Below are 27,653 nucleotides of genomic sequence, written 5' to 3'. Positions count from 1 at the left end.
GTGGACATACCCATCCAGACAAGCAATCCTTTCTTTGCAAACAGCTGGGACAGGAGGTTATGTTGTGGCACTAGATGATGCTCTGTCTATTTTGATATTTTAGGTTGCCTTTCAATAATAGGACTGCTTGTAGTGGCATTAAGCTGTGATTAAAAACTGAATTTTCCGCCAGAGAACTTTGGTCACTGTCATAGTCGTATGGTGTCTGACCCACAATCTGTGTGAACCAGCAATGCAGAGCTGCCACCAAAACCAGCCAAACGAAAATATGTTTTGATGGAATATCTTACTAACACTGCATACAACTGCTATGTCAAAAGAACAGTCGGGTTGCAACGTTAGGCAAAGTAGCTAGGTAATGCTACTGTTAGGTTGACTATGCAGTCGTAATCACCATTTTTGTATGCAGGAATTACAACAGTCTTGTCCAATGTTCCCTCTACTCTTCCATCTGTGTGTGGATTTTTTCCATCCATGGGTGGAATAGGTTTTTTTTTTCATGTGCACCCAGGCCTGCTAATGGGGGACAAAGGGGACAGTTGCTCTGGGGCTCAGCGATTCAAAAGGGTCCGGGGCTTCCGGCCACCACTGCTGCTACTGCAGCAGCATCTGGAACTCCACGTCCTTTTAGATTGTTCCTGGAGCACTGTGCGGTGTGCTCCGGAGGGCTGGTTGTTGCTAGACCCGCCCATTCCACCCAAAACCTCTCTCCTTCGGAAGCACAGCACTGGCTCCCTGACACAAGCTTTGCCCAGGTTCCCAGCAAGTCTGTTGGGCCCCCTGTATGCACCAAGGCATGTGTGAACGTGCACCACTGATAGAAACACAAACCCTAGCTGCGGGCCCTCTGCTAATCAGTTGGGTGGCATTTGAATCTCTCCTGAGAGGCCTCACAAATGCCCAGCTTACAGGGAACACTGGTCTTGTCCATGGGTAGTCTGTGGCAGAGCCAGGAATAAAACCCAGACTTCCCAAGTCCCAGTCCAGAGCCTTAATACCAACATCCTTTCTCCTCTTGCAGCTCTCTGTCTCATTTCCTGATCTTTCTGCTCACTAAATGAGGCAGGGGTCTTCTAGAACAAATGGAATGAGAACATGTAATTAAAAACTATCGTCACCTGGTCAACACACAGATTGGCATTTGGTTAATTAAAGCTGTGCTTTACAATCGATATAATTGAATCAACACAAAACCTTGCCTAGACACTTAACATTAGCTCATATAGCAGGGGTCACCAACCTTTCAGAGGTGAAGTGCTGAGTTTTGACCTTTTCACCTCTATGTATGAGTCTGAGTGCCGGTGATACTTTTTAAAGTCCATAATAGTCCTACTTACAGCAGCTTCATTAATAAATGAATTAAGATGCAGATCTTACCATTTAGTGTGGTTCTTGGCCTTGCTGAGTTTTCTGATTTTGGGCTTATAGTTTGATATTTTAAGCAGCATGCAAGACAGTCAGTACTGTGCATGTGCAAATAGAGTTTTTTCAGGATAGCTTCTGGCTTCAACCCCCAAGGGCAGCAACTCACCTGCCGGCTCCAACCCCCAGCGGCAGCAACTCGCCTACCGCTTCAGTGCCCCCCCCCCTCTGGTCCTCAACCTGCCCAAAGCTGCAACACTCCCTCTCCAGTCCCCAACCTGCCCATGGCTGCAACACACACCCCCTCCAATTCCCAGGCCGCCTGCGGCTTCAACACCACCCCACACACACTCTGGTCTTCAACCCCCTCACCCAAACGCAGCCCTGGACCGTCCCCATCAGCAGGAGCAGCCATGACACTCACCTTCCAGGAGCAGGAGGAAAGTGAGTGCTGCCAGGGAGGTGGGCGGGCTTATAATTTTTTTGTGTGTCGCTGCACAGGTTAAAGAACAGGCTCTCAGCTGCCGGGGGGAGGAAGGAGGGGCTGAGCTCCCACCTCGTGTGCCAAGGAAAATCCGCTCATGTGCCCATTTGTGGCACCTGTGCCAGGGGTTGCCCACCCCTGTCATATTGATTTATTGTATTTGATACACTTTTCCAAAATTGATTTTAATTAGAGTGGTGTCACGTCTTTGCATAGACAAGGCTAACCTTAATTCTGAAATTTTCTAACATTTGACTTTGAAATCCTAGTATTATAATAACATACATTTTGTATGTAATCTCTTAGCCTTTTATATAGAAAATGGAAAAATGAAAAAAAAAATCCATTCTGTGGTACCCCATTGACTGCCTACATTAGTTATCAGCAGGGTGTGAACCTGGAACTTCTAGGGTGCATCTACACTGCACCCTTACCTCAAAATAAGCAATGCCATTTGTGCTACGCAAATTGCGTAGCTTATTTCGAGCTAATTTCAAAATAGCTTATTTCTAAATTTGGTGCTATTTAGAAAAGGGAGACGACATGCTTCTGTAAAGTCTTATCTACTGTGTTTAAGACCCTCAACTGATATAAATCCACTATTCTGTTTACTTTAATAGAGTTGTGGCAAATGTATACCATCTGAGAATCTTGCGTACAATTTTTGGACCTTTAGAAAAATAGATGACAAATGATGATTCAGCCTGAAAAAAAATCTTACCTCAGAAAACCACAGTAATTCTTCTGTGGCCATTATCCTGTGCTGGTGTATTTGGTTTAGGGTTTGTTGCCATAGCTGTGGTCTTGGTCACAGGGCAATCTCTCGGCCTGCTTCTCTTCTGATATACACCAGTTTAAATCAGCAGTAATTTCACTGAAGTTATTGGCCCTGATTTCTTGCTCATTCACAGCCTGTGAATTCATTTACCCCTATATGAAATGGGATTAAAATGCTACTAATCTGTGACTAGAAAGCCAGCTGGTGTAAATTGTGTAGTTCCTTTGAAGCCAGTGGCCTTGTACCAGTAGTAATCAGCTGTCAGAGCACACTCAGACCACTCTATTACTTTTACTACGAATGCCTAGAGGCTGCAATGCCAAGATCAAGGTCTTGTGCTAGGAACTATACAAACATATAGTAAGAGACTGGCTCTGTCCTGAGACCTTGCATTTTAAATAGGCCTGGCAATGGGTGAGAGAGGAAACAGGCAGAGAGAGATTAAACAATTTGACCAGCATCTTACAGCAAGTGAGTGTCCAGAATGAGGAACCAAACCCAGAACTCCTTAGGAAGAAAAGAAAGACGCAGCAATGTAAATGAGAATTTATTAACAACAAAGCCCCAGGTTCTGTTACTACAGAAATAAAAGAAAAATAATTTATCCGCCCACGCTTACTTTTTCTGACGAAGGTAGGTGAATACTGCTGTACTAATAGAGTGTGACGCTTGAATCTCGAGCTGCACTTACTGATGCAGAACGGAGAGGTAACCAACATCTTCACAAAAATAATATTCCTCACAGCCTCCGCGACGGCTGCCGAGTTGCACAGCTTTTCATTCCCTGCCCGTGTCATTTGCATTTGAAGGTCTCGCCAAGTCAGCAGTGATGGAGTCAGTCGATGAAGTTGATGGACAGCAAGGACAGCAAAGTGGGAAGGAACAATCCCAGAAAGCCTCACCAAGAACTCTAAAGCACGGCTGGGCTGCCTGGCGGAATGGATTGACAACAGCAGGCAGTGTGTATTTATTTGCCCTCTTGCAGATACTGGTAAGTCAGTAGCATACTTTATAACTTGCTCAAAATGGAATCCTCATTTTTACAATTGTTGACGTTGTGAGATTTTTTTTTTCAGTCGTGTATTATCAGGGTCAGATACTCCGTTGGTATCAGTTGGAATAGCTGCACTGTCAGTGCTACACTCCTCTTTACCACCATTACTGTGGCTCACCTCCTTTAACCACCCTTGTGGAAACATCCCTTTGCCAAACTGCCCTCTCCCAACAGCCAGCTGCTACACCAAACATCCATAATGTTGAGGAGGAATAGTCTGGTTAAGGGTGTGTACGAAGTGGTGCGGGAGCAAGGGAGGCAGAGTTAAGATTATGTGGTGCACTGTATATGATATGGTAATAGGAAGGTTTGTACCTCTCAGTGGAGGAGTAAAAGGTTTGCATGTTTAGGTGATTTCATTCTTCGTTTTCTTGCTTTTGGGAGTCATTGCCAGCCATGTTGTGACTAGCAATCGTAACTGCTTGAAATGAATTTTTTTGCATATTATCATATCTATGTGTATGTTCATCTCTCTCTTGTCATAGCGAGAACTTATATATTTATAAGAGTTGTGTTGGAGCATGCCTTGCATGTTATGCATTCTAATAGCCTTCCATTAAGAGTTCAAGAATCAAATGCTCTCTCTCTTTGTACATTCCCTACATCAGATTTTTGCTGGTGTAAATCAGCATCACTCTGTTGAACATTACTGTACTGATAGATAGCGGCTGAGCATCGGGGTCTCTGTCTTTTTTTATTCTGGTTAAGCGGTAGCACAGAAGATACCTGACTTCTTAAAGTGAAAGTGATGATCAACATAAAATCAGTGAGAACTAAATTAGTTAATTATGCAGTTTTGAAATGAAAATAAACGTGTGTCTAATGAGGAATGCTTATTATGTATTATCGGATTGATTATTGCACAGCTTTTCTGCATGATGTTATGGTACAGTGGTTTTGGGACAATTCAGACAGCTCAGAATGCCTTTGACCTGCTGTCCTACTTGCTAACACCATTTGAACAGTTCATCTCAAATCCAGGAGAGGTAAGTTTGCTTCTTTCTCTCTATTTAAGGTTGCAGGTCCAAAGTCAGTATCCTTGAATAATAATTCTTGTATCTTCTCGGAGTAAATGTATAAAAGATATGGTATGTATTAAAACATGGTGATTGCCTTAATGTGTATCTACTCTGGAATCCAGAAGAATTTTCCCAGGAAACCAACATAAAGCAAATAAGTCTTTAAAAATCCCAGGCCAAATCTGAAGGGGTGACCTTTGCACTTGTTTACTCAGGAGTAAAGACTACATAATAAGCAAGGCTGTGAAGGGTCAGGCCCATATTGTTTATTTCCCTGTCAGTGAAGGGCTAGCATTCAATTTAGGAAGACAAATAAAAAGTCTTAGGTTCTGTAGAAGCTGATGGAGCCTCTCACAAGACTCTCCAGAACAGTTGACCAGCTCAATTCCAGCCTTCATTTAGAAACACAGTGGGCCAGATTCTGGCCTTGGTTACGCCCAGGTAATACCACTGGAAAAGATAGGCATAACCTGTGTAATTTCATTAGAAATGTATTGTACATTATTAGCCTAATGATAACTAAAAGTAATTATCCTGAACTTTTGAGTGAGTTTTAGGCTCTGTCTACATTAGAAGATTTGCACTGGCATAACTATGTCTATGGATCTTCCCCAGTGCAAACTCCTAGGCTATGTCTACACTGGCAGGTTCTTGCGCCAGAAGTATGCAAATGAGGCTAAGCGTGGACTGTCGCTGAGCCTCATTTGCATATCTAATGAGCCGCCATTTTTGCGGAAGAGGCTCTTGCGCCAGAAGGAGCTGTCAACACTGCCCCTTCTTGCGCAAGAAAAACCCTCTTGCGCATTATTCCTGAAAATAATCAGCAAGAGGGTTTTTCTTCCGCAAAAATGGCAGCTAATTAGATATTCAAATGAGGCTCAGCGATATTCCACGCTTAGCCTCATTTGCATATTTCTGGCACAAGAACCCACCAGTGTAGACATAGCCCTAGTGTATGACACCACTCTAATACAGGGCTTATAGAAGTTAGGGATGTAAAATCCTGCTTAATGGGTTAACTGGGTAAATATAGTGTTTAATTGGTTAACCAATCAAAGGGGATGAGTAGGGGGGACTGCCCCAGCCCAGAGAGAGGAGACAGGGGGGTGGTCTGCTCCATTAAGGGTGATGCTTATGGGGTAACCATATACCTGTTCATATCCCTAACACCTGTGTGAGTTAATCTGGTGAGTTATCAGTATAATTACTTTGGGGCAAGCATCTCTAATGTAGTCAGAGCCACAGGGTGCATCTGCACTGCAGTCAGAGTTGTGATTGGGCTAGGGATGTAAATGACTAGTCAACTATCCAACAAGAAAATGCTTATTGGATAGTCATCACTCTAGTCGACTAGTCGCTCCCCCCTTCCCCTCCTGCTGCCTCTATCAGAAAGCGGCAGCAAGCGGGGAGAAAAAAGAGGGGTTGCTTCAAAGCGGCAGGTACGCGTGGAACCTAGGGCCAGACCCCAGGCTCCATGCAGCACTGCTGCTTTGAAACGCTGTATGCAGCCTGGGGAATCCCCAGCTAGCCCAGACTTCACATGGCGTTTCAAAGCGGCAGTGCTGCATGGAGCCCAGGGTCGGCTGGGGACTCCCCCACTGACCCCAGGCTCCATGCAGTGGTGCCTCTTGGAAACACCGCATGCAGCCTGACACTGGGCTCCGTGCAGTGTTTCAAAGAGGCAGTGCTGAATGGAGCCTGGGGTTGGCTGGAGACTGCTTCGCTGACCCCAGGCTCCATGTGGCACCGCCGCTTTGAAACGCTGCGGGGAGCACTAGTTGAGTCCCCTGCTGGTCCCGTGCTTTCTGCGGCACTTTAGCCTGGGGGCTGTTGCTACACTTCAAAGGCGGAGGCGCCCTATCAACTAATCACATATCAATGCAAATTGCATCAACTATTCAATTAGCCAATTAATCTAAATTTAACATCCCTAAATTGGGCCAGTATACTTGTACCAACTTTAGCGAGCTTAGCTAAAGCACAGGCCAATGAGAGTACCCGGGGTCTCTAGCGTGCTTGTATAGCCCATGCTGAAGTCCATGCCAAAGCATCTCTGCTCTTATATGTAGCCGTGCTAACTGTACCAAAGCTAGCACAGATATGTCTGCTTGTGCTACAATCACACAGCCAATTGTAGTATAATCACCTCCTTACTTACATGGGGCTACAGTGATCAAAACCTTTGAAAATCAGGCAAAAATGCTTTATCATGTGGATGTTTGGAGCTGTGGTGCATCAGTTTTCCAGTAATGGCTGTGCAACGCATATAGGAGATCTGAGTGCTTATATCACATGTTTACAGTACACTGGAGACTGCTTTCCGTATTCCCTGAACAGTGTTTGTGAACTTGGATATTACCTGCTCTTTCATTTATTACAGACAAGTGTGTGTGTTTTTTAAATCTGGCCTTTCTCAGTTAGATTCATAATGCATAATCAAAACTCCTACAGTAGGAGGCACTTGTATTATTTTGAGTGTAATTTGTCAATCACAAATTAATTGTTCACTCCAGTAATGTCCTGACTTCCATAACTTTAACATAAAGGAGGTTCACTACGGAGGAGAGTGATTCTTAGAATGCAACATGAGAAGACGAACGAGTTTGAAAGTACAGTAAAACTCCATTAGTCTGGCATCCTGGAATCAGCCGCTGATCTGTTTCAGCAGCGGCTGACTTGGGGATCCCTGGGGCAGAGCAGCTGGGGTGCTGCCGGGTTGGTCCCGCAGCGCCGAGGGGCGTTGGGATTCAGCTGCTGCTGAAACTGACCAGCAGCGGCTGAATCAGGGACGCCTGGGGCAGAGCCGGACTATCGTAATGGGGGGGCTATGAGGGGTCTGGAGTGGCATCCCCTCCCATCCCACTCCAGACCCCTCATAGCACCCCTTCTGATAGTCCGGCATATCTGATAATCTGGCACCCCCTGGATCCTAAAGGTGCCGGATTATCGGAAGTTTACTGTACATTCATCTGCAAAAATACACGCACACACCATCAAAGTTTTGAATATAAGTATTTGACAGCCCAGACCTGGTCTTGTAAATATGTGCATATAGAGATTTCACTCAGTTAAGTAAAATCACTAGAAATGAATTAAATAGTGTTATGATGCTGTAGCAGGGTCAACTCACCGCCGCAGCATCTCCTGCTGGTCAGACTGAGAACTGGCTCAGTCCATGGGCATGTGCTGCCTTCTGGCCACTATCTCACCTGTCGTCATGCTGCTTCACTGTCTCCACCATCTCACTGTGGACCCATATTGCTCCCTGCATTGTGGTGTCCTTTTCAGGACAGTACCCCCCCATCAGTACCCACCACTTGGTTCTCCTTCTGTCCAGAGGGTATCAGCTGTCTTCAGTCTCACGCCTTCTACCATGGCCACCTACAGCCCCAAAGCTGTCTGTAAAGGCCAGGCTCTGTGGTTGCAAAGTGTGGTGTTAGGAGGGGTGGGACCCAGAGCCACCCGCTACTCTGGGTCCCAGCCCAGGGACTCTCTGGCAACAACCTTGTTCTGCCTTCCCCTTGTCTGATGCATCTTTCTGGCTCCCCTGATCCTGCTCAGAACTGCTTTCTCCAAGGTGCCATTAGCTCCTCCCCCTTCTAAGACCCAAGCTCCTTATCCCTTGGTGGTTATGGAGAGATCGAGCTCCCTTCAGCTCTGCTGTCTTTTATACAGTCCAGCCTGGCCCTTATTGGCAGAGGTCTCCCTTTACTCTTCTTGGCTTGGATTGTACAGCCCCCCGCCTGGCCTGTTTTTGACCTGGAGTGAGGCTGCTGCTCCACTACAGATGCTCACTGTGTAATATGATAAGTCAGTTAAATAGACAAAGCTGATGATTATAGTCCCATAAAATGTCTCTCTAAACAATAGCTAACGGTTGTAATGACTGTTTTCCTTCTGGTATTTACATGGCAATAATGTGTAAATCTATTAAAACTTCCTAAATAGTTTAAAAATATGACAAATCTGCATGTGCACAGATGTTCATGCATATCATTGGTTATTATTTATTGCAGCACCATTCCCTTGCAAAAGAAAACTTTAAAACAGTAAAGAGGAAAAAATCTGCTAACATTCAGAAAAGTGACTCTTCATCATGGATCTCTTCAGCTGGGTTTAATGAGCCAATTCTGTGAACGCCTGGGCTTATAGAAGTCAGTTGGAGTTCTGCCACTTGCTTCAGCGGGGCCAGGATTTCACCTTGGATCTTTCTGCATCCCGGAACTAATCTTGCAAAACTCCTGTAGAAGTTTGTGAGAGTTCAGGATTATATTCCTATTATTATTGTAGCGAACAAAAATCACCCCGGTGCAAAGGGCCCATGTGAGACCCATGTACTACTTACTGCCAGCTTAAGACTTTCAGATAGCACATTGTGCACTAGCGTAGATTTGCTGTAAATAATCATCGCACTTTACATAATATGTAAAACCCCAAGATTTTTGGATCATGGAGTTTGTGCTAAAGAAAGACAGCAGCATAAAAATCCTTGTGAAGTGAACACCAGGAACAATAGGTATAGTTTCTCACATGTTCCCTTGCATGCTCTGAACTGTCATTTTTGTTGTTTCACAGGACCTGACTGGAGTCGGAAGCATCACAATGTTATATTTCCTGCTGTCTTTAGTTTCGCTAGGATTGTTACTCATAGGAACTCTGGTAAGCTACCGTTTTAGAAATCCAATGTTCTTACTGAACAGCATTAAATGTATTCACACCCTTTTGCAGTGTGTTCTTACCAGGTGTCTCATTTACTTTGAGTTGTTTGATTTCAAAATAATACCTTTGGGCTATTTCCACATAATTACTGCACGCTTTATGTAGCAGAAGTGTGGAGTGCACTTTCCTCTGTTCGGTTTCCTTGATGAATGGTGATTCATCAGATCCCTTTATTCCTCCACACACAGGTGGATAATGTATTCTTACATTGAACAGGAGGGGTGGAGTCCAGCAAAAGAAGGATCTAATCTTACTGCCTCCAAAATCAATTGCAAAGCACCCATTAACTCTAGGGGCAAGAGGAGCTGTCCCATAGCACTGAACAGATCTGGGACTGTATACTTCTATGTATGTAGGCCAAGGTCCTACCTGCTTAGTAAGATCGATCGTGCCCCTACTGTTAATGTTTTGTTAACTCTCAGCCAGGTGAGAACAGAGGGAGAGCACCCTGCCCTTTTCCATTGATGGTGCAGCTGGCACAAAAGCATGTGCTGCCTGGGTAATTTAGGAGGAAGTCTTAGTGATTCTGGGGTCTCTAGTCACATATCCTCAGGATGCCAAAGCCACACTAGATTTTCACGTTGGAGAAAGGGAATTAACTTCTTGAAAACAGATTTTAGAAATATGGAAATGCTAATTGTGATCTAGTGCCCTTTACATAATAGACCTTCTGACTGCCCGGGAGATAACAGCAGTTGACATGCATGTGGTGTGTGTGAATAAGCATTTTAATGCAGTGTACACAATAGTTAAGTTTGCTCTGAGACAATATACTGCTACAGGCTTCTGCTTAATGCAGCTGGCTGAATGGGCGTTTTAAAAGCATTCACAAAGCATGTAAATTAGTGTTAATACCTCCATGATTCTGATCACTGGTGTGGGCAGTGAGGTTAGCCTAGCTGTGTAATTTTCTACTTTTTAGATGCTGCTGTTCTTTAACAAGATGTATTGTGTAAGCAAATAAACTTCTGACAAGAGGTATAATTGTACATATTAAAGTACAAGAATTGGACTTTTCTTAGTCTGAATGGCATGAATTTAAGGCAGTTTTATAGTGAAATATGCCAACCTGCATTATAAATCAGAATAACAGGGGTGCTGTTTCCCCGTGGAAATGTATCTAACCCCTTCGTAGAGGTGTTAGGACATCACGGAGCTCCTTTATAGTCAAGTCATTTATATCACACGAGTTAACTCTTTAGTGAATGTTTACAATGCACACAAAAAAATTGGCTCTCATTTTTACTGCTGTGAATCAGGAGTGACTATTTAAACTTACAGAGTTACTCCTGATTCACACCTGTGTGAATGAGATCAGAATTTGGCACACTGCAGTCATTGTAATGTGTGGTGATGCTTAAAAGCTGGGTGCCTCATCCATTTCTCTACTGGTGCAAGTGTCAAAGTACTGACAGGAGAGGGAGATTATGCTCCCCCTATTTAGGGGCTGCCCTAATTTATGCCCCTGCTTCAGTGACCCCTATAGGCAGGAGTGTCGTATTGCCAGAATGCAGATCTGCCCCAGACATGCCTCCTCTTGCCTTTCCATTTCCAGCCCATGTGCCCCATTTGCTATGGTGGCCATGAAGATCTGGCAGAGCTGACTGTGTGCCTGGCATACAGGTTCCCTGCTCTGGGGATATTCCCAGAGGAGAGGGCACCTCGTATCTGCTCTGTGGCTCCTTTGTACCAGCACATCTATAACGCAGCACCTAGACTCTTTTGAAGCAAGGCTTTACTCAACTCTTCATTGTCTGAGAGGTAGTAGATAAATTGAGTGCATGGGGGTGTCTTACAAATTTCACCTTCAAATCTGAGGTCTTTTCTGCTTGTAACAGGTTCATGACTTCAAGCACCGTGGCACCTCCTGCTGGTCACTCTGGGAATTAGCCCAGTCCAGCCTCAGAGCACCTTCACCTGCCGGTGTCTCACCTGCTGATATTTTTATGTCCATTCTCCACCATTCATCCAGACCACAGAGTACTGCTCCGCAGCAGTGCCCCGCACTCTGGGGTCCTCCCCCCCCCCCAGGGAAACCCAACCACCTATACCTACCTTATCTCTGAGCCACTGATGGACATCATCTAGCTCCTGCCTCAGGGGTAAACTGCAGTCTGAAATGGCCACTCATCACTGGCAACGGGGCATGCATCTGCTGCTTTCTCCTGCCCGGGCTGCTCCTCTGCAGCCCTAGTATCTCCCTGGGCCCCTTTCACTGGGCCTCAGCCTGGAATTTATTCAGGCCTGAGCTCCCCTGGCGCACCCTGCCTTCCCCCAGCACTGCTCTGTTCAAGGTACCTCATTCTAGCGGGCAGCGAGGTCCTTCTCCCTCCATAGCTGGAGCAAGAGAGAGCTCTTTCTGGTCAGCCATATTTTTTATACAACCTTGCTGGGCTCTGATTGGCTGCCACAAGCCTTCTCCCAATTGGCTCCTAGCCACAGCCCTCTGCCAGGGCTGTTTTAACCCTTTTCACTCCAGTGCAGGGCAACCATCTCGTCACAGTGCTTCATGTGAACGTTAGAGATTGCCTGAAGCCCAGAGTACCAGAGTTCATGGCTCTAGAAAACGTTCCTTTGTGTAAGTCATGATGCTCTTTCCTGGGAATACTGGCTGTGACGTGCTGTTACTGAGCACAGTAATTCCCAACTGTGGACATGGACCAGCTCTGGCTTGGGGATTGAGGCTTGTGTAACTGATGTGGTGGGCCCCTCTCCCCTCCTGAGCTCAAGCTAGATCGTGCCCTGGTTTTCCCCCACCCCCTGCGGAAGAGCCTGGCACACAGTCTCCAGCACAAAACCAGGGTTATGATTTTCAAAGCCGACTAATTTACCATTTATTTAAAATTCTATTAATTTTAAATGTAATTTAATTTCCTCCAGTCATTTCACGATTCTTATCCCCCACATGTCTTTTCAACCTAGAGGAAAGCACCTTTGTTTTCAAAGGGAGTGCTGTGTTCCTTTGGCTTTCCAGCCTATTGAGCTACTGACAGACTCCCCACAACCTGGCTATCCAGCTCTGCAGAGACGCCCCTTATGCTGGATGGCCTCGTGCTGGGTCCTTTGCACAGGGGTGAAGTACAGATGCACACATTGTCTCTTAGCAGTCAGGGTGCACGTCCATGCTTCGTGCAGTGTCCGTAGCATGCAAACTGCTCCAGACAAGTGCCTTGGCACAGACACCCCAGAGAGAGCAGAGAGGAAGAGCTGAATGCATAAGCAGGAGAGAGCAACCAAAAAGTTGTAGTAGTGAGTGCTCTGGAGGGGACTCAGAGAGGAAATTTGCCTTCCTGAGTGAGGCTGGCTTCACATCACCTCCAACTTGGGTTTAAGGTACAATTGAGAGCCATTGGTGTTAAGTTTGTGACCACAGAGTTTAGGCTGCTCATGAGCATATCTGTAGTGGCCTTAGCTCCCCAAATAGGCTAGACCATGCACAATAGTATTATAGGTGATAGGCACTGAGCGGTACACAAGTGCTGTTGTTGAAAGCAGTTCAGAGCCCCATGTTTAATAGGCTGTGCAATGGAGCTCAGTCACCGCACTGGTGCCTCTGCTGGCCGTTGCAGGAATTAGCTCCGTGGGTTGCTGTGCTCTCTCCCAGTGGTACCTCTCTTGCTGCCATGTCCGTTTTCTAACCTACGTCACTCCAGGGACAGCAGTGTGCTCTTCGTGACACAGCTCTCCAGCTGTGTCACCAGCTGTGTTCTCCCCTCGAGTTTAGTATGACTGTCCAGCCACTTCCTTGGTGATGGGGGGAAGAATGAGGGCTTGGGACTGCCAACTACACCAGATCCTGGCCTAGGCACCCTATAGATTGGTACCAACATGCTATGTCCCCTCTGGCTTCTTAGTACATTTTCTTGGGCCACTTCCCCACAATCCCAGCACCGTCTTTACTACAGGACCTCAGCATGTCAGTCCTAATAGCCAGCCAGGAGCTTTCCCCATCCCTGCCAGGAACTGCTCTGTCCATGGTGCTAGCTTCCATCCATGTGCTAGGAACCAAGGATGTGTCTAGATTACAAGGTTTTGTCGACAAAACTATACCTGCGTCTACACTGCCACTGAGTTCTGTCGACATAATGTCAACAGAACTCAGCAGTTTTGTCGACGGCGGTAAACCTCATTCTACAAGGAATAACACCTTTTGTTGACAGAGTTCTGTCGACAGAAGGCGTTATTGCATCTACACTGTCCTTTGCGTCTACACTGTCATGTCGACAAAGCGGCTTTCTTTGTCGACAGAACTGGATGTAGTCTAGACGCTCTTTGTCGACAGAAGCTTTGTCGACTGTCAACAAAAGCCTGTAGTCTAGATGTACCTCAATTCTCCCTCCTTGAGCTCCAGGCAGTGACTGAGCCTGCTGTGGCCTGTGTCTCAGATTGACTTCTCCGCACAGCCTCTCTTCTATTGGCTGTTTCCCATACAGCCTCCATAGTGTTCTATTAACCCTCTACATGCCAGTGTGGGACAGATGTCCCATAACCCCCCCTCTCCTCAAACTTGCAACCCCGAAGATGGGATGCCTCCTTTCCTGTGCCTGCTTGAACCATACCTGCAGGTTATCCCTTTGTTCCCCATGAGAGGCAACACACATTTTGCTCCTCCTCTTTAGCAGGCTGTGCCTGGTCCTTTTGGAATTCTGAGTTCCCTCTGCTATTTGCAGGGCCTCCTCAGCTCCCTTCAGAGACTGCTCATTAGCTACTAACCTCCCTTGTAGCTCTTTTAATCCAGTCCCCTGGAACTTCAAGCACCCTCTTCTCCAGAAGGGAGTCTCTACCGCAGCCTGTTTTGCTTTGGTGCAGATTTCCTTCTCTGTCTGGGCCCTTTCTGTCCCAGTCATTTTATCCACTACCTTCTGATCATCCCTTGCTGCATGTAGGAGGTGATTCCTGCCTGGAACAAAAGGGGGCAGTGGGCAGATATGTCTGACTTCTTGGGAGGGTGTAGCGGTCAGTCAGAGACTGCCTGGGAAAGGCTCCCCAACTCTCTAACAGTTGCTTCCCCTTCAGAAATCTTTTCCATATTTCTCCCACCCACACCCAACTGGCCTACAGGTTCACTCCCAGACTCCTTCCTAGCTGGTATTTCCCCTCTCCCTCAGCGCCTCCATTACCCCTCACTACCCCCAAGCCTTTGCATTGATTGCCTCTGAGAGATGCAAGAAATATGATTCTGCACTGAAGAACTTTAAAGGACTTATTTCTCGAGTTCTGTATTAGTATGCCTTATAAGGAATCTGTCAAAAAAAAATCCTGAATCTCTTCTGTTACCTGTATTAATAGACATAATTGGAGGCAGATATTTTGAAATAAATTACAAAAATAATTGAAACTAACATTATATTGTGTTGTTTTGACAAATATAATAACCAGAATTTGGCAGAATTTTAAAATATTGGGGGCAGAACTTGTGATTTTTGGTGGCAGAATTCTCCTTGAGTGATTTTAGAGAGGAGATGATGGACTCAACGACAGTGAGAACATGTCTGTCTCTAATGAGGTTTCATGCTGGGACTATTCTCGTACATCAGATCACTATCAAACCCAGGATGTCAATCAGAATTTGCCTTTCCCTTCTTGGCCACATGGCCTCCTGCTCACGTCACACCATTTGCCAGGTTTTATCTTCACTGCCTTATCGTCACATGCTTCTCTCCATGTACTCACCAGAGAAGGACAAAACCTGCAAGGTGCCAATTCTACCCAGAGTTTTAAACTCTCTCCTCTGGTGTTAAAAACCAGGAGATATTTGGGCGGGGTCCCTTTCCTCACATAGAGGTCCTTAGAACTGTGGCATTTGGAAAAAATGATGAGCTCAGCTCTCTAACCTTCATGCTTCAAGCCAAACTTAAAAGGACACTGTCGATTTATATTTGGCCCAGTATTTTTATAAAACATAAGACCAACAGAAATGTTTGCAATTTTTTATATACTTGCAAGCTAAGTAGAGATGTTTAAACAGATGCCCATTCCCTTTTCAGTATTTGTAATCTAAGCAATGCATGGGAACTGGATATTGAAGCTGCCTATAAACAAAAGTGCACAAAAATTGTTCAAGCTGAGAGAAATGCCAGAAATAAATGGCAAGTATGTCGAGTGACAAGAAAATTGGCTTTTAACATCCTTTCCGAGTTAATATTCTAGGTTGTTGTTTATAACTTAAGGAAAGAAACTTGACTTTTTGACAGAGCCTGACTCCTGTTTTTGATAGTGTCCCTTTAAAATAAAAAGACCAAGAAAGGCTTTATCCTCTGAGATGCTGAGTGCTTTCAAACTCCCACTGAACTCAAAAGGAGATGAGGGCACTCAGCATATGAAAGGAGGAGAGCACTGCTTTGTAGGCCCTAGCTCCAATGAGTTTGAGTTAGATTGTTCCTAGCCTAGTATAGTGGAGAGAGCCTTACTCCAAGACCGCAGGTCCAAACACCTCAGGACTTCAGCCAAGTTCAGCTCTGATCTCAGACTTTGCCACTAGGACCTGTTGCTAATTGGAAATAAATCCAACCTAATGTTCCCAAACAATATAATCTGCCACTACATTTGTGTAATCCAGTGTGACTGGGGTTTTCAGAGGGCCTAACTCCCACTGAAAGTTAGTAAACTTGGGGGAACTAAGTAGTAGGCTTAATTTAGGAGCAATGAAAACATATTAGCAATAATTAGTGCCTGTGCATTAGTCAATATCACACAGAAGAATGGGCTTAATGCAAGAATTATGGGTGAAATTCTTTGGCCTGTGCTGTGCCTGAGGTCAGATTAGGTGAACATAATGGTACCGTCTGGCCTTAAAACCTGTGATACAATAGTTCTTAAATGTGTGTGATTCTCTATCCTTAATTATACTGTGGACACTTATTTCAGATAATTTAACAGAATTTATTATACAGTTTGTCATCTTTAGATTATTAGTTTGCAAAAGAGGTTTTATCACTGAACTGAAAATTGGTGCAGGTTTTTCTGAAGCATTTAGGGGCCATCAAAAAATTTGATAGACAAGGTTTTCATGAAAAACAAGTGTGAGTTTAGGATACAGTGCTAAATCATCGGAGATTTGAGGTTTGAGAAACGGGTATTTATTTACTTGCTTTAAATCCCAGATGGGCTGGTCATACTCTGCAGATTAATAGAGTGGATTTGGTTTTGTGAACACTGGGTGAAAGTTGATCAATTAAACAAAAGAACAAGTGATTTCACATTGGTCATATATGTAATAGTCACAAGCACCGAATGCTTCCACTGTGTTCCAGAGTGACTCCTGACAGGCTATAGGGAGCCCTCTGTGCCTGGAAGCAGGATTAGACTAGGAAAGGGTATGTTCTTGTGTTCTGTAAAGGAAAGCTCCTCCTGTATGGAACTCTCTCCCACTCTCTCAAGCGCAGTTCCATTTTACTGGATAGAATGAATGAGATTTTTGCTCAAAAGGTGTGTCTGTCTTTAGAGTGTACAGACCATCTGGCACTACAGATCATTTTTAAACGGTTTGTTTCTTCCAGATTTGGTATCTTGTGAAAACCCATCAGAATTCCCCTTTCCCCCTTCAAGAGGATAGGCGTCAGTCTGTGAGCCGCCAGCCTTCATTCACATACTCAGAATGGACAGAGGATAAAAATGAGGATGACTTTCTAGATTTGGATCCAGTGCCAGAGACACCAGTCTTTGACTGCGTGATGGACATCAAAGCAGAGACAGATCCAGCGACTCTAACAGTTAAATCTGTGGGATTGCAAGAAAGGTAGGACAGTTCTGACGGAAAGCAAGAAGTTTGGCATAATATATGCAGAGTGTAGAAGCTCTGAATAGACCAAATTGGTAGTTGCATTGCATTACATTGTGTTCTGTTTTAAAACATCAGTTTGAGACTGAAAGGTTATTTTAATTTGTGCTTTGTTTCGAGGACAGACACAATGCTGAGATACATAGTCACTTTTTGTTTTATCAGGATTAACATACATGAACTTTCTGTACAAATGTTACCAAATCTCATTTGTAATCTCTGTTTGTTGCCCTTAAAACCCATTTGTATTTGGACAGGCTCTTATTTTTATCTGCATGTTTATTTTGTTTACATTCCAAAAATGGTAACTATATATTATAAAATGTCTCGGATGCTGTTGTAAGGCTCTCTGATATCTTTTCTACTGACAGGCTCACCCATGCTTTATTTCTTGATGCCACTAATGTTGGCAGGCTAGTCTTTTCCAAAAATAATTTATCTCACATCTGGCTGCTAGTAGTAATGGTGCTATAAGTGGGTCATTCCCCAGTAACCTCTTTTGGATTGTAAGATAATAGAATCACCATGGATAAATTTAATATTTATTCCTTGCCCCAGCGGGGGCAGCTTGTTTCCGCAGCACAGGTTTCACTTCTGGGAAAGAGCAGCTTTGCAGTGGAAGGAAGGAGCAGTGTATATCAGACTGATATTCATTGCATATTGATTCTTCTTTCACCCATATCACTGTACTTCCGCCACACAAAAATGCAGGCAGTAAGAAGCACTGTTTGGATAGCATATGTGCCAGACAAGAACCTGGGGTTTGAGTCTGGAGGAGTTTTTTGAGCATTCAGTTGGCCCGAATTATGTCTGAGGCTTTCATCCCCGGGATTATTTGTTTCATTCTGATATTCTACAGACTAAGTGCACATGTACGAAAGAAATGGGGCTACACTGAAATACACCAAAGTCAGCATTTCTGTTCACTGCAGCTGAGGTTGAGCTAAAATCTTGTCTCTTTCGCTTCATCTCAGAGTGGACTGCAGCCCTCAGAAGCCTGCGTTTTCTCAGTTTTTTCACTGCCCATACCTCTTTGTCTCTCCTCATTTTTCCCACCAATTGTGCCAGTCAAACAGATGAAGGAGCCTGAAGATGGAAGTCCCATCTAGGGGAGCGCCTGTCTGAGTTTAGAGTAGTTTTTGCCCTTGTCGTTTAATGGTTTTGTTGCATTGCTTGCTGTATGTGCCATCAAACTCCTGTGGTTGTTTTGCTCTATAGTGTGACATTCCAGTGACCTAAGTGCACAACTCCTTCCCTACCCTACCCAAATCAATGATCCCTTTGCCATTTTTAGAGTAGGAGCAGGTTTAGCCTGTGAAATAACAGAGTGGTCACTTATGCATTCTGCTTTCCCCAGTTACTTTCCATACTTACTCATAAAAACATAGCTGCTGGCACCGGGTGTTCTACCACACCCCCTAACTTGAAGGGGTTTCCATCATACACTGGCTTGATGGTTTCATTCAATGGCTCTCAGCACCCCTACTATACAAATTGTTCCAGCTTTCCTGTATAAAGACTCATTGCTGCTTCTTTGTCAGGGGCCAACTAGCCAGTGTGGAACATACAAATTAGTTCGGTTTAGTAGAAGTAGCTAGTGTCAGTGTAGATTTTGCAACAGTAATAAAACTGTCAGTTGAGAAGGAAGGAAGTGACTAACTGAAATCCTTTTGCTAAGAGAAATCTGTACACTTGGGGATGTAAAATAACCTTTTATTCCCTACATAAATATATCGTGGGAAGGCAAATTTCTGTTTCAACTGAGGATTATACTGTTGCAAGGAGCAGTCACAGGAAGCATTTGTTTAGTGTTAGTTTTCATACTATTTTGTTAAATCATCTCTCCACCCCTCCTCCCAACTTCTCAAAATACTTCCACCCTTGTCCTTCCTGAGCCATTTATGCTGGAGAAAAGAACCCAAGGAGCTATGGTCATATGGCACTAAATACTAGTTCTTGAGATAGGGAAGCAACACTACTCCATCCCTGGAATGGAATATTAATATATTTACATAGCCTCTTCTCATCCTGAGAGAACTGAGTCACTTCAGCTGTCACTGGACTACAGCCACATCTGGGTTGACCTGGGACAGCTATTTTGCAGTTTACGGCAGTGCTGCACAGTACTGAAAGGTGGGAAGCGAAGAGAATCCTATATCTGCCTGAAGCAGCAGGAGAGAATGTAATTAGACAAAACATAATTTTGTGAATTGGATTGGAGCAGAATATGGGAAAACATACCAAACTCTTTTGAAAAGTACCATTAAATACTCAATGGCAGTAATTGATTAGGGCCTCTGTTCTGTGTCTCAGCCAAGACCATTCTCCTATGAATTTGTGTCATGGCTGCTGTCCTGACCGAGGGTTGGGCATGACTTCTTTTAGAGACTATCAGCGCCATTCCTTAATTAGCCTTGAGGGTGCATATGCACAAACATGTGCGTGTGTGCATGTGCACGCACACACAGACAGTGTTTCCAGGGGCTAAGGAATATGCCTTCATAGTAACTCCAAATTCCACTGAAGGGGAAAGCAAACATAAGTCTGCTGCATAGTTGTACAAAGCATTACAACTTGGTCTTGTAATGAGCCTGTTGCATTATTTTTTTAACACAGATCTAGAAGTTGCATTTGGATTTTACTGTTGAATGTGACACATGAACTTGGCAGCACTTTGTGACGCTTTTTAAAATTGATTTTAGATTTGTATCCCTTCAGTCACCAATATCCATATGTTTAGGGGAGGTGATAACCCTTATCTCTCAATGTCACTACATCTTAAAGCAATTTCAACATTTTGACTCTATCGTTCTGTTACTTGAACAACCTGTATAAATTACAGTCATTCCTACACTCATGGCACTTATGTATTTATCGTTATTGTTAACCTTCTGGGGCTTGAGGTTATTTCCCCTTTTAGCAGTTGTTGATATTTTAGCAGAAAGAAAAGCTTTCCAAGCAGAAAGATGATCCATCATAATAGAGCAGATTTTCCTACCCTAACTCATGTTGAATAACACATTTTCCTTCCTGCTGTGCCTCTGAAATAAAGTGGTTTAATGATAAAGTGCAATTTAACATGAGTAAGAGGTGTAACGAAAATTATGGCCAAAAATTTTAATTGTGTGCCTAAAATCAGGGGGCTCACCACATGCATAGCTACCTAAAATAAATTTAGTGTGGTTTGTAGAGGTCCTGCAGCATCCCTGGATTTTCCTGCTCCACATCTTTGAGAGCCAAGTCACTTCTATTCAAGTGGCTAAGTATGGGTAGTGGTGCCTTATTTTAGGCATTCAAGTTTTCCAAATGTTGGCCTGGGTCTATCAATGCCTTCACTTTACATCAGTGATATTAAGAACATAAGAACAGCCATACTGGGTCAGACCAAAGGCCCATCTAGCCCAGTATCCTGTCTTCTGACAGTGGCCAGTGTTAGGTGCCCCCAGAGGGAATAAGCAGAACATGGAATCATCAAATGATCCCACACCTCTTGCCCATTCCCAGCTTCTGACAAACAGAGACCAGAGACACCATTCCAACCCATCCTGGTTAATAGCCATTGATGGACCTGTCCTCCATGAATTTATCTACCGGTACCTCTTTTTTGAACCCTGGTAGGGTCCTTGTCTTCACAACATCCTCTGGCAAGGGGTTGCACAGGTTGACTGTGCATTGTGTGAAGAAATACTTCCTTTTGTTTGTTTTGAACCTGCTACCTACTAATTTCATTTGGTGGCCCCCAGTTCTTATGTTACGGGAACAAATAAATAACTTTTCCTTATTCACTTTCTCCACGCCATATTCCGACTAGTTGCATGAGATATTGGCTACAGTAGAAAAACAGACCACTGGGAGTCAGCAACAAACATGGCAAACCAGTGCTGAACATTTGTGTATGCCTACTGCTAAACTGTCCTAGTACTGAGTCAGCTGTGCCCATTGCTGATACCTGTTGTCAGCATCAAGTCAGTTGTTTCTAGTGTACACAAGCTCTGAGAGTTACAAAATCTTCAGTGAACCATCAGAAGTGCCATTGTCTCAAAGGATCGAAAGTCATATTTTAATTACTGCAGAGTGTTCCACGTAGCCTTCATAGCTGATGTCTTCACTTGGGGCTGTGTTTTGCAGGAGAGGTTCAAATGTTTCACTCACACTGGACATGTGTACACCAGGCTGTTCCGAGCAAGGCTTCGGCTACGTCATGTCACCAAGAGAACAGTCGGCCCGAGAGTACCTACAGACTGCGTCAAACATTCTTACTGCAGAGGAACTTCACGAGAAAGCATTAGACCCTTTCATACTCCAGGCAGAGTTTTTTGTGAGTATTTTGACTTCTCAAGTTGAAAGAAGAGGTTGTGGCATCTGAAAAATGGGACATTGCCTCCTCCTGGCACTGTCACTATCCTTGTCATCCACTTAGAAAAATGTTCATTAGATATTAGCTGCTTTTTCAGTTGACAGTATGAATCTGAAGTCTCTTTCCCTGACTTCATGTATCCACTTTTGGTTTGGGGGAAAGCATTCTAACACTGCTTTTGGTGGAAATACCAGCATGAAATACACAGCTCAAGCAAGGAAGTAAGATTTGGATTTTTACACCGCTTTGTAACAAGGCTAGCTATAGGTGTGTCTAGACTACAGGGTTTTGTCGACAAAAGTGGACTTTTGTCGACAAAACTAAACCTGCGTCTACACTACCGCTGACTTCTGTCGACATAACGTCGGCAGAACTCAGCAGTTTTGTCGACACTGGTAAACCTCATTTTACGAGGAATAACTCCTTTTGTCGACAGAGTTCTGTCGACAGAAGGCATTATTGCATCTAAACTGTCCTTTGCATCTACACTGCCATGTCGACAAAGCAGCTTGCTTTGTCGACAGAACTCAATGTAGTCTAGATGCTCTTTGTCGACAGAAGCCTGTAGTCTAGACGTACCCTATGTTTAATTGCAGTTAGCACAGTGGCTTTTCACTTTCTCCCAGCTTCTGTCCTAACTGCTCCATTCTCCACTGTTGTGCAACTTGGAATTTGTACCTGGGCAAAGTGAGTGCAAAAGGATACTACAAGTATGAATGAGTGGAGAATTCTGATTCAGCAGAGTATTTTGCCCACTTTGCAGTGAGTGAAAATGACCATGCTGCATGTTAAGCAATAGAGGATCTTTGTCTACTTCACCCACAGCCTACTTCAGGCCTCTTTTCATGCCAGGGTCTTTTAGAGCACACAAGTGGGGACCACCTGAGTTCGTACTGACCCGGTCTCCATTCTCTAAAGTATGGAATCCCAGCAGAGTGACAGGAGGAGGATGCCTGCCACAGCTTCTGTCCCCAAAACCCAGCCGCTTCCTAACCTGACAGAGAATCCATGGAGGGCCTTTTGTGGAGCAGAGAAAACAGTGAAACTACACCTCAGAACAGTCCCTTTCCATTCCCCCCCAACTGCAACTGCTGTGTTTTCTTCCCTTTCACAAGCAGAGGCAGAGGAGACTTTTTGGGGCACAGTTTCCAAACAGAAGGCCAGATCCTAGGGGTTCTTACTCATGGATTACTCAGTTTTCCTTCAGTCTCACTTTTCCTTTTTGGACAAGCGCTGAGGAAAAGCTGATTAAAGACCGGAAGATTGGGCCACCTGAAAAGACCCAAAGCAATAGGCTAAAGAAAACATGAGGCAGACAAAGTATCTTTCAAAGGAAAAGCATCAGCCCAATCCTGCTTTGTGATTCATTACTGATTCCTTGGGACCAGTTAGAACATTACCCTGGGGGGATGGGCACGTTTGTCACTATTGAAAGCTGGTCTTCAAGTAGTTAAACCCATATAAAAACTATGTGGCTACGTCTACACTGGCCCCTCTTCCGGAAGGGGCATGTAAATTTCACGAGTCGTCGTAGGGAAATCCGCGGGGGATTTAAATATCCCCTGCGGCATTTAAATAAAAATGTCCGCCGCTTTTTTCCGGCTTTTAAAAAGCGGAAAAGAGCGTCTAGACTGGCCCCAATCCTCCGGAAAAAGTGCCCTACTTTGAAGTAGGAATAAGACCCTCCGGAAAAGGGCACTTTTTCCGGAGGATCGGGGCCAGTCTAGACGCTCTTTTCCGGCTTTTTTAAAAGCCGGAAAAAAGCGGCGGACATTTTTATTTAAATGCCGCGGGGGATATTTAAATCCCCCGCGGATTTCCCTACGACGACTCGTGAAATTTACATGCCCCTTCCGGAAAAGGGGCCAGTGTAGACGTAGCCTGTGGGTAAAAGGGGTGCTTTATTTTTTTTTTAACCAATATAGTTTATACCATTACAACCCTTGATATGGATGTAATTGTGCTGGTATGAAAGTGCCTTATACCTTTCCCATATGGCAATAGAGGAGACTCTCACAAATCGCGGAATCACTACTCGCGATTCCGTGTATACATGAGTCTCCTGTCCCAGCCTGGGAGGGGTGGTCAGATAGCAAGGGTGAAAAATCAGAATGGGAATGCAGGGTAATAGGCACCTTTATAAGACAAACCCCAAATATCAGGGTTGTCCCTATGAAATTGGGACATCTGGTCACCCTAATTCTTGTGATGTATTTTGTTTTTTAATTGGGTACTTGCTAAAGTGGAAGATTACTATTGTGGGGTTTTTTCCCCCCATATATTTGGGTAAGAGGAGGGCTGAGAGCATCTGAAAGAGCAAACTCAGGGTTAATTTTACCCATCTTTTGCCTTTTGTTTACCCACAAAACACAGTAAACACAGGCAGAGCCAGAGCAGGGTCAGCCTCCCTGCCTCCCTCCATTTCTGAAGGGACAAAATCAGGGTGTGGGTGGAGTTCACCCTCTGTGGTCACATTCAGTCCTTGGTCTTTCTCCTGAGGCTGCTTGATGTGGTAGTGCATCCACTATGAATTGATCGACTAATTTAACATGCTGTAGCCCCCGAAGAGCAATCAGATGGCTCCTAATGATACCAACCTGAGCTCTGAGATTTGAACTCTGTACTGTAGATGTGAAAGGATCGTTAACCCATAGCTAATTCACCTGTTACTTCTCCCCTTGACTAGTTCTGAAAACGAAATAGCCCTGTTAAGGATCCTTTAAGAAGTTACTATTTTTATGTAATATTTATATCATGGTAGAGCCCACAGGATCAGTGCCCTGCCCTGAAGAACTTACTCTTTAAGGCCAGGGTAGGCAAGATCTCTCTCCCGGGCCAGATTCAGCCCACCAAGCCACCAGATCCAGCCCGCGGACACCCATCAGGACCCTCAGGCATGCAGCAGCTGCTGTTTGAACACAGGGCTGCTCCCAGTGACTCTCTATTCTGGAGGGAGGGGACGGCTTCATGTGATCTCCCCATCCCCCAGACCAATCCTCAGCTCCTATTGGCCAGAAACAGCCAGCCAATGGGAGCTGAGAGATTGGCCTGGGGATGGGGGTGGCGCAAACCTTTCCTCCTCCAAGAGCTGAGAGCCCCGTGGAGGGAGTAAGCTGCATTTTCAATGGGCTGGAGCTGTGGCAGGCAGGGAGCCTGGCCTGCCTTGGGGGGTGCTTAGATAAGCACCTCCAAGCCAGAGCCTGCTTCTGCCACCCTTGCCTCTCCTACACCCCAACTCCCTCCCCAAGTCACCTTCCAAACCCTCTGCACCCCGGTCACAACTCCCTCCTCCTCCTCCCCCCAGAACCCATCCTACAACCCTCTTCCAGGCCAGAATCCTCTTCTGCACCCCCACTCCCTCTCTGACCCTACACTCCCATCTCCTGACCCAGGTCACAACCCCCTCCTTCACCCAAACACCCTTTCAGACCTCACACCATTTCCTGCACCGCAGTCCCTTTCCCCGTGTGCCCTTCTGCACCCAGCCTCCACCCTAGAGCCCGCACCTCCTCCATAGAAAAATGCAGCACTTGAACACTTTACAAAATCTTAGAGTAGCCCCCCCCCAAAAAAAAATTGCCCACCCCTGCTCTAAGGACTAGTGACTTGGCCTGCACACCTGTGTAAGGGAGTAAGTCTAGTTTTGTAGGAGAGATAGGTGCATACACAATGACTACTTGCTGTTTCCCCTCCCAGAGAAGGTGGATGGGAAGGGCAAACCCCCATGGTTCCTGTCTCCACCCCCTCCCTCAAGCCCATACTAACCGGCCAAGGCAGCTGAGCTGTTATGGAGGGTGTAGTAATTTGCAGATACAGGCCAGCAGAAAATTACTACCCCGAAACGGAACAAGGAGGAAGAAAAGGAGGAATTGTGATTCAGAGGGGTGTGTCTGAAGTACTGTGCTTCCTGGAGTGTTACAGCTTACGCACCATCCTTGGCTTACATCTATGCCTCAAGTCACAATACAATCCTAATAATATTAAGAGCTGAAATAGTGACATACTGTGCACCATTCATGGCATTAGTCATCCAGAGGGTTTTATATTCATGATTTCAAAAAAGAACACCATTGACACAAAACGGAAGCCATCAGTCATGCTTTGGTGGTAAATTGCTTCAAGTACTATACCATATGTCTCAATTGACTTCATCTCCGCTACTCCTCCACAGTCAAGACGTAATGGGTTATTTTCCCCCTGTGAATCTATTAATATATTCTAATATATTTCTCTTCCAACAGGAAATCCCAATGAATTTTGTTGATCCAAAGGAATATGATATTCCAGGATTAGTGCGGAAGAATCGCTACAAAACAATTCTCCCAAGTAAGCTAAACTTATAAGTCTGCAATTCAGTGAAGCAATATGTAGTGAAGTCTCTGTATCTTGTCTTTGTTGAGTTTCTTGCTTTTGATGGAATGCCTTTCATAAATCCTCTCCAAGAGGCGTCTGTTAGACTGTAGCTAACATTGAGCAAGTCTAATGTTTTCTAAAGCCCCCATTTTCATTAGAGACTTAAACATTTAAGTCCTATTGAAAGCTAAAAAGATTTAAGCTCCTGTGTCACTTTTGAAAATAAGCTCTTTTGAATTAGTTCCTAAATTACCTCCATGCTTTTGAAACTTTTGCCCCAAGTCTTGGATGCTTTTATTGAAATTGTACTTTATTTTCTCTGGTAAACTCCTGTTTAATGGCACCCTTACTTATGCTGGGCAGTATTTTACTACTCACGTGCTTTCTTTGAAGCCAGTAGGACTACTTCAGTCATAAGCTTAATTGGAAAAGGTACTGACCTCCTCAACTCCGACTGGATTCTTAATGAAGGCAAGGGTTCATTAAGAATGAATCTTAAAGTCAATGTCAAGATTCACACTTATAGCATAGTGTGATGGATTAGGCCTAATGTGCTTGGCATGTCTCTGGATCAGGCTGCAAGTGAAAATTGAATAAGGGCCTCAGAGTTTGGTTTAGTCTCATTATGAATATATAATACATCTTTCTTTTAAAAATGTATCTTGCATTATTACCTATAGCCAAGAATGGAAATTCTGAGAAACATTTTGCTTGGATTGATTTTTACAGCCATTATCATTTTTCCCCTCTGTCACACTTAAAGCTAGTTTGGAAAGTGAGCCAATTATAAGATGTCGTGTCTGAATATTAATGTTTTGACAGATGCTTCTCTTTTCGCCAAGCCATTGTCAAATAGACGGTGCCATCAAGCTCCTTTGCAGCTTTGTTTGGGAAGCTCAAATGGTTCAGAGAACTAGTTAGGCTCACATAAGCATCCAGAAGTTAGAATCTGATCAGCTATGCAAATCACTTTAGTCTACAAAACTGAACAGGAAATCTGTCAAGAATAGGTTTTCTCCTGAAATCTCCAACTTGCAGTCTTGGTCAGAAATCCCATGTAGATAGCCCTCCTAGAGATGGTTTGCAATTTCCAGCTGGAACCAGAAGTGTTAAAAACACTCGGTCAAACTTTTCAGAACCTTTGTCCTAAGACATATGTAGCAAAGCTCCAGCTATGCCCCATGGGTTCTGCACTTCTACGCAGTTATGATACGCCTCAGAGGCTCACTGTGGCCCTTCACGCTGCCTCTTATCTTTTCTAGAGACCAGGGTTACAGCTTACTGAGCCATTCTTATCGTTGGCAAAGGTAAAGGATTGGAGGTGGGAAAACTCCTCCATAATCCTGGCCTCCCTTTGCAGAAGCAGACTTTTAGTGGTATGCGGAGGGTTGGGGGGAACCCGGGCCCGCCCACTACTCTGGGTTCTGGCCCAGGGACCCTAGCTAGCAGCAACTGATGGAGTTTTTCCTCTAGCCCCAATACAGCAGCCTTTTCCCTGGGCCACTTCCCCAAATGCTCCCTTAGTGCCTTCTCCCTGGTATCCGAGTAAATCTTTCCTGCTTCAGCACAAACACTTTTTCCTTTCTCAATACTCAGCTCTCCAGCAACGCACTTCCTCCCCTCAGTCCTTCACTCTTCTCCTTCCCCCTCCTTTCCCTGATGGGAAACCTTTTCAAGAAGTACAGCAGGCCTTAACTGGCCTGAGTTGCCGGATTAGCCTGCTGCTTCAGGCAAACTCTTAATTAAT

General features: G+C 44.7%; 1 protein-coding gene across 5 annotated transcripts in view; it reads left to right on the top strand.

Annotated features, from left to right (window-relative positions):
- The window catches only part of PTPN5 (protein tyrosine phosphatase non-receptor type 5), a 160,090-nt gene that overhangs the window by 97,290 nt on the left and 35,147 nt on the right, over positions 1-27,653 (top strand). For all 5 annotated transcript variants that reach the window (XM_075928115.1, XM_075928116.1, XM_075928117.1 and 2 more), the window contains 6 exons: positions 3,434-3,615; positions 4,545-4,664; positions 9,273-9,356; positions 16,916-17,154; positions 21,325-21,514; positions 25,795-25,879. In XM_075928115.1, coding sequence (XP_075784230.1) covers positions 3,434-3,615; positions 4,545-4,664; positions 9,273-9,356; positions 16,916-17,154; positions 21,325-21,514; positions 25,795-25,879 — 900 coding nt within the window. The remainder of the gene's footprint in view (positions 1-3,433; positions 3,616-4,544; positions 4,665-9,272; positions 9,357-16,915; positions 17,155-21,324; positions 21,515-25,794; positions 25,880-27,653) is intronic.

This window comes from Pelodiscus sinensis, chromosome 4, assembly GCF_049634645.1.
Source record: "Pelodiscus sinensis isolate JC-2024 chromosome 4, ASM4963464v1, whole genome shotgun sequence".
NCBI classification, from domain to species: domain Eukaryota; kingdom Metazoa; phylum Chordata; order Testudines; family Trionychidae; genus Pelodiscus; species Pelodiscus sinensis.
The sequence above is the reverse complement of the archived record's forward strand: the minus strand, read 5'-3'. Positions and strand labels throughout refer to the sequence as shown.